A 7,414-nucleotide genomic window follows, 5' to 3' on the forward strand; every position below is an offset into this window, starting at 1 on the left:
AATAAGAAGAATCATGGTGGTCAAAGATCCCTTTTCTTTCCAATTTTTCAAAATCAGATACACCTTAAATGTGTCTAAAACCTGTATTCAGGAGTCAATAGAATAAACAACTACCCATTATAGACTGCATGTGGTGTGCAAGGCAAAAGGTGCCCGTGTTTGCCCACAAGCACGCTTAAGTCTTAGCACAGGGTATCAGCCTATGAGCAAACAACTAAATTCTACAGGCTTTTTTTCTCAACTGCCTTTTCCCTCTGTCTCTCTGAGACCATTTTAACTCTTTCTTTGCACTTAACACTTCATAGAAGCTATATTTTTCTTTTTCTTTTCCCCAGATCTGGTTTCCCCCCTTTTCCCTTTTTGTCAGGACAGAACAAATGACAATAACAACACCAAGACAAAACACACACTTAAACGATAAAACCTTACACATTCTGCTCTTCATATGAAGCACTCTCTCTCTCTCTCTCTCTCTCTCCCAGTCTTTTCTTAAACTTGCCAAGTTTCCTTCCTTTCCACATACTGTTTCTCCTTCCATTTAAATTCATTCCACATAAAAACCCCTGTTACATTTCTCATACTTTTATCTGCTAAATTTCCCAGGACTCCTAAGACATCTTTTAGGGCTGTATGTAATAAAGCTATTAGCACAATTTTCTGTTGGACTAACTTGGCTCCTGTGATCTCTGGCTTTGCAAAATGTGCCCAAATGTCCTGCAGGAGGAGTGAGCCTTACTCAGTTCCTCCTGGATCAATGGGTTTTTTATTTACAATACGGTTACTTCCTCAAAAAATCTCTGGAATGGATCTTCCAGGTTCGTTCCCCAATTTAGTGACACAATTATCTTGGGCAAAGCATAATCTGACTACTGCTGTGTTTGAGAGGTTCTACCTACACTTTTGTATTTCTCAAATAGCTGCTTTCTGCAGGGGTATCCGACTGAACCCCTACCACCTTACCAACCTCCTTTTGTGATTGGGCCTGGGCCAATTGGTCTTTTTCCAAACTTCTGGATTCCTGCCAGTCTATCATCTGGAATTCCTGTCACCAAATTGTTGTGTGTATTCACAAAACTTAGCTGATCCGTCTGACTCCAATACTGGCAACACTCTTTGTTGCAAACATTCCTCAGTGGCAAGTGCTGCCTCTGCCCCTTGCAGAATCCAGTTTGCAGTTCAACTCTGAACTGACCTTAAAACCCTGACTTACAGGATTCCTCTTCCTCTGCTCTCAGGGCAGACACACCTTGGCTGGCGTGCCAATCTCCTATAAATTCTGCTGCAACAATTCCTCATATATCTAATCCCCTACTATCTTTCCTGCCAACTCTACACCATACCAGTCTATGGCTTTTCCAAAGACTCAATTTCTTCCTGCATACTCTTGCAAACAGAGTCCTCAATTTCCTTTTATTTCTCTTTGCACCAGTAACTGTCAAATTACTGATCATTCCACATCCATCCTCCATATCCTTTGGAGGAGGATAGTCTTCTATGAGACTCAATGTCAGAGTTCCCTCCTATATGTGCACATCAATTCAAAAACAGCGGGTTCCCCCACTTTCTCTTGGATCCTAGTCCGTCTGTTTAATCTTGACTGTGTACCCCGCCAATCCTTCCAACAATACTCCCAGGGTGACCATATCCCTGTTGCCCACATTCTCCACCAATTATGTGACCAATATTTAAGGGGGTCACCTGTAATTAGGAGTATTGCTTCGGAGAGGCTAGTATAAGTCCCCAAAAGAAAACAGATCCCAGACACCAGCTGGATTTAGTTCATCAGTTTATGGTTACATCCTAAACATCAGCTAAACTATAGTCCATTCACTCTCACACACATACACACATACATACTCACCGGCCCCATTTAAAAGGTGATCAGTCTTTAAAATGGGGTGTTGGAAGAACTGTGGGCCCCACGATCTTCAATGCTTCTCCGGGGAAGCATCTGTAGATGCCTGGCTTTAAAAGGGGTGCCTGTCCTTTGAAGCTGTTTGATGTTCTGTGTTTACATCCCTCTGATCCCAGGATCGACCTTAGTCCTTGTTTGCCAAGCAACTCCTTTTCCTGCTGCCTTCAGCATTTCATTCCTGTCTTCTCTGGTCCTTCTTGGGGTCATCTGCATTTCTTCCCAACATTTGTTCTGTCTTCGGGGCTGGTATGTATTTTGCTCACTCATGCATTCTTTCAAACACACACACAGAGAGAGTTATTTAACCAGAAGTAAATCATTCTATTAGGTTTGCTGACAATCCTTGAAGTGGGAGCAATTCCCCTTATCAACATCAATACTTCATTCAGTTATACATGTAGGCTATAGAACTATGATATAAACAATCACTTTTATTCAAATAATAATACTAGTTGTATTGCATGTCATCATGTACCCAAAGGACACAGTCATACTTCAATATTTTTGCATGTCAAGCGTATGTTCTATTTTTATCTGTGCAAATTAAATACCCATACCTTGCTCCAATCTGCCTAAAGGAACCCCTGGGAGTGGGGCTGTGCGTCCATGGGTGGGGAGGGGCTAAATCCTTGACCCCACCCCCTCACAAAGAGCTGACAAGTGATATCACCAAACTTTGGGCACGGCACGGATCATGCCCACCACAGCAGCTGCTGGACAGACAGGAATCACCCACCCAGTCTTGCTTTCAGAATAAACACAGCAAAATGAGGAATTTTATTTGGTACCTTGCAAGTTTTATATTGCTTCAAAGAAACATGAAATGAAAAAAAGGTGGTTTTTTTTGTTTAATAGGAAAAGTTGCAGTGCCCAGGGTATGGTAGCCAGAAAGGAGTGAGAGCATAAGGACTCTTGTTTGATTACAACATCTAGATGCTGGATTTTAGAAAAGATTATGTTTGGTTCCCAGGATGCCACCTGTATCACCTGAACCTCCCTAGCAAAACTACAAGTGTGCAGACAAGACAGCTCCCAGCTCACCATCCTTCTTGTTCCCTTTCAGATAATGGAGCAGCAGCCAGACCAGCTCCTTCCCCCGACAGCCACTCTGCAAGTCCCAGAACTGCGTCTCTCACTCCATCCCTGGTCAAGGCTTTGCTACACCAACCTGGTCCTTGCTGCCCGGATCTGCTCCTTCCCACCCCAGGGACCTCTGGCACTGCCGAAGCATGGCTCTTCCCCAGTGAGGTGGAAGTGGAATTAAGACTCCGGTTCACTAGACACATCCTTTAGTGTTCTTGATGTGGATCTTAAGAATGAAACCATTCTTTGCTTCTCTGAGGGAGGGCAGGATGCCTCCTTGTCTTAAGGAGGCTATTATTCATTTATTTAAAACATTTATATCCTGTCCCTCTATTTCTTAATGGTTGGGGCTGCTCACAACCTTATAAGACCACTCTCCTTGGTTTCTCAGGTTGAAGCAGGGCCCAGAATGGCTTCGGCTAATAAATTGGCTTTGTCCGTTTCTGGAAGAAATGACCCTAAAACAGTAGTGCATATGCTGGTAACCTCCAGGCTTGGCTACTGTAAAGCATTATATGTAGTCTGGAAACTACTATTGGTGGAGAATGTGGCAGCCAGGCTGATCTCTGAGACATGCCGAAGGGACCATATATGGTCAATTTTAAAAGAACTACACTGGCTGCTGACATGTTTCCAGGTAAAATAAAAAGCTGCTGGTTGTTACCTATAAAACCCTTAACAGCTTGGGTCTAGGATACTTAAGAGAGTGCCTTCTTCATCATGAACCCTGTTAGCAATAGCAATAGCACTTACATTTATATACCGCTCTATAGCTGGAAGCTCCCTAAGCAGTTTACAATGATTTAGCATATTGCCCCCCAACATTCTGGGTACTCATTTTATCAACATTCTGGGTACTCATTTTACCGACCTCGGAAGGATGGAAGGCTGAGTCAACCTTGAGCCCCTTGGTCAGGATCGAACTTGCAACCTTCTGGTTACAGGGCGGCAGTTCTACCACTGCGCCACCAGGGGCTCCCAACAGGGGCTGTTGCTGATTATGATATTCTGGAGAGGTCCGGTGACAGTTGCTCCCAGCTTGTTGGCTGGCAACTCAGGACTGGGTGTTCTCTGTGGCTGCCCCGGGGCTTTGGAACTTGTTCCCTGCTGAAATAAGATCATCTCCTTCTCTGTTTGCTTTTAGAAAGATCCTCTAGATGCACCGGTTTTCACAGGCTTTTAACTGAAATCAATTTTAAACTGTTTAATTTGTTTTTATCAGACTGGTTTTACTGTATTTTGTAAATTGTAAACTGTTTTTATTTAATTTTAGATTGTGTTTTAAACTTTAGAAACTGCCTAGAGATGTACGTATCAGGCAGGATTAAAATATGATATATATGGTCAGTATACTCCGCCGTGAAGACAGATGCTAAGAAATCATTCAGCTTCTCTGAAATCTGCCTATCCTCCTAGACAATCCCTTTCATGCCCTCTTCATCTAAGGGTCCAACCACCTCCCTGGCAGGTTTTCCCTGCTGCAACATGCAACCCTTCTCCCATGTTTGTGACTGTGCAGACCCGTCTCCCTCCTCTTTAGCTGTCTCCTCACTCTCTTTCTTCCAGTTCTTATTTATTTTATTTATTTAACATATATCTATACTGCCCAAAACATGTATCTCTGGGCGGTTTATAATTAAAATCATTTAAACATTAAAATCATTCAGAACCCAACCTCAAAAGTATTAAAACTATACTTAAGAGCCTGGATGAATAAATATGTCATCAGTGCCTTTTAAAATGTTTCCAGAGATGGGGAGGCTCTTATCTCAACAGGGAGTGCCTTCCAGTTCTTGACTTAAAACTTTTCTTCTCCCTCTCTCTCTTTTCCTGATGGGCCTGTTAGTGTAACCCAACTTACTGTTGGCTTTGGGATGTGCCTCACTACTTGAATCCCAGTAGCCATGGGCAAATGGAAGGAAGCCCGTTCTGTAAGATATTGGCCACTACGGAGTCCACTCCTACCCTCCTCAAGTGCCAGGTTAGAGTCACCATCACCTGGAGTGCCCCCCCCACACCCCACAGCCTGTGTGATCCACACCCCCAGACCCACACCTGGAGGCCCACAAATAAGGAGGCCCCCTCCTCCATTTTCAACCCCCCCCCCAGTTACTGGTCCTTCTCTGTACACCCTGAAATTGGAGCTGGTGTCTCTCACCAAGGGGGAAGGAAAAAGTGCCCCTTTCCCCGCTCCCTGAAGGAGGCCACTCTCCTCCTGGATCAGAAGACCCAACCAGCCACTCCTTCTCCCTCGTATCCCCCTCTTCCCTCCCCAAATGCTTAACACCTGTATATCTCCATGATTGGCTCTCTCCGCCAGTTGTATCCTGACCTGTGAGGTCTTCTCAGCTGGCCCTCCTTAGTGTCCCAGGACTTGGTGCCTGGGCCATTGGAGGGCCTTCTCTGTGGCCGCCTCACTTAGTTGGAACACTCTCCCTAACCCCATGTTGTTCAGCTCCCTCCCCCTGCAGCTCGCTTGCTCCCTCCTTCTCTCCGCAGCTCGCTCACTCCCCCCGCAGCTCTCCCCATTGGGCGGGCCAGGGCCAGGCCATCCCACCGCCCCCTCCCAATTCCTCTTCCCGGCTGGTAGGGCTTTACCTGCCATCTGTCCACCTCCATGCTGCCACCATTATTTCTCCCCACCACTGCCTCCTCTTCCTGGCCAGCGGGGCTTTGCCCGCCGTCCACCCACCTCTTCTGGCCGGAGGGGCTTAGCCTGCTGCCCCTCCAGCTCTGCATCCTGACCGCCGCCATTATTTATCTCCACTTCAATGCTGGAACTCTTGCACGCCCTAGAGCATCTGTGCTTTAGTACTTGACTAGTATGTTTTAGCCCGGTATAATAACGGGCGCTAGGTTTTTTTTTTTTTCACTTTATGCCTTCTCCTTTTTGTGTGTGTGTGTTTTTGTTTCTTTTTTCGTGCTGACTCTCTTTTTGTCTTTCCTTTCCTTACTTTTCTTGTTCTCCCTTTCCCTTCCCCCCCTTCTCTGTCTATAATGTGTGTGCTCTTTGGGTCTGGTGACTTTTTTCTATTTCCCTCCCCCCCCCCCTTTTTTAGGGGCTTGTTAGCTGCTCTTTTTTGGCCCAGACACGGGTGGCCATGAATCTGGTGATTCCCTCCTTGATAGCCGCCGCTGACCGCCCTCCCGCCCTCCCGCCCTCCCAGATGCCCGAGTCCTCCTCCATTCCTGCACCCCCCACACACATTATTAAGGGCCAAATTGGACCATAAGATTGCTGCCGCCGCCGACCACCCTCCCAGATGCCCGAGTCCTCCTTACCCAGGAAAATGCAGATTCAGAGCAGGAGAGAGGAGCTCGCTAGCAGAGCTCCTCTCTCTGCAAAGCCTCTTCCCAAACTGGTGCTTTGGGCGCAAAGGACGCCTATTGTGTCCTTTGCGTCCATAGCGGCAGTATGGGCAGAGGCTTTGCACAGAGAGGAGCTCTGCTAGCGAGCTCCTCTCTCCTGCTCTGAATCTGCATTTTCCCGGGTAAGGAGGACTCGGGCATCTGGGAGGGAGGGCGGTCGGCGGCGGCGGCAGCCGCGGCGGCAATCTTATGGGCCAATTTGGCCCTTAATAATGTGTGTGGGGGGTGTGGGAATAGAGGAGGACTCGGGCATCTGGGAGGGCGGGAGGGCGGTCAGCGGCGGCAGCCGTGGAGGCAATTTCATGGGCCAAGTTGGCCCTTAATAATGTGGTGGGGGGGAGCGGGAATGGAGGAATCGGACGATTATGGACAACATGGCCGCCCGTGTCTGGGCGGCCGTATCTTTTTTGGTGGTTCTGAGCATGCGCTCTGCGCATGCTCAGAACCACAAAAAAGGACACTGGCAGCACGGCCGCACACTCAGGGTCTTTATTAGTACTTGATTGCTCACCTCACCTCACCTCACCTCAGAGATCTCCCCACCCTCACCTGAGCCGCGCTCCTGCTCTTCTTCCTCCATCCTGTTGCTTCCACCCCCCTCACCCTTCTCGGTCGTGGCTGCAGCATTGCTGCCGCCTATTGGCCAAGCTGCAGCCCCCTATCCCCAGAGACCTCCCCACCCTCACCTGAGCCCCGCTCCTGGTCCTCCCTCCAGGAACAGCAGCAGTGGTTGACCGGGCTGTTCCTCGCTGCTGCCACCACCATGGACGCTCATTCCCCTCAGGCCGCTGACAGGCCTGGGCCTGTCCCTTGCCTGCCTGCCTGTGACAATGGCCTGGGTAGCCCCAAACAGCAGCAGTGGTTGCCTGGACCCTTCCTTGCTGCTAGTGCTGCCATGGCCACTCATTCCTGTGTCAGGCTGCTGACAGGCTCAGGCCCGTCCCTTGCCCTGCCTTCTGTCTCTCTTCCCCACTCTTTCTTCCCCCTCCCTTCATGTTTTTTCTCCCTCTCGTTCCCTCCCTGAGTTAATAGATTTTGTTCATCTTG

The 7,414-nt window shown here is 48.0% G+C and overlaps 1 protein-coding gene across 1 annotated transcript in view; it reads left to right on the forward strand.

Moving 5' to 3' along the window:
* LOC128341711 (HLA class II histocompatibility antigen, DP alpha 1 chain-like) overlaps positions 1-3,248 on the forward strand; it is a 46,829-nt gene extending 43,581 nt beyond the window's left edge. Inside the window, exon 5 of the mRNA XM_053288140.1 lies at positions 2,979-3,248. Within this exon, the coding sequence (XP_053144115.1) occupies positions 2,979-2,982 (4 nt within the window). The 3' untranslated portion in view covers positions 2,983-3,248. The remainder of the gene's footprint in view (positions 1-2,978) is intronic.
* The last annotated feature ends 4,166 nt before the right edge of the window (positions 3,249-7,414 follow it).

This window comes from Hemicordylus capensis, chromosome 2 (genome assembly GCF_027244095.1).
Source record: "Hemicordylus capensis ecotype Gifberg chromosome 2, rHemCap1.1.pri, whole genome shotgun sequence".
Classification (NCBI taxonomy): domain Eukaryota; kingdom Metazoa; phylum Chordata; class Lepidosauria; order Squamata; family Cordylidae; genus Hemicordylus; species Hemicordylus capensis.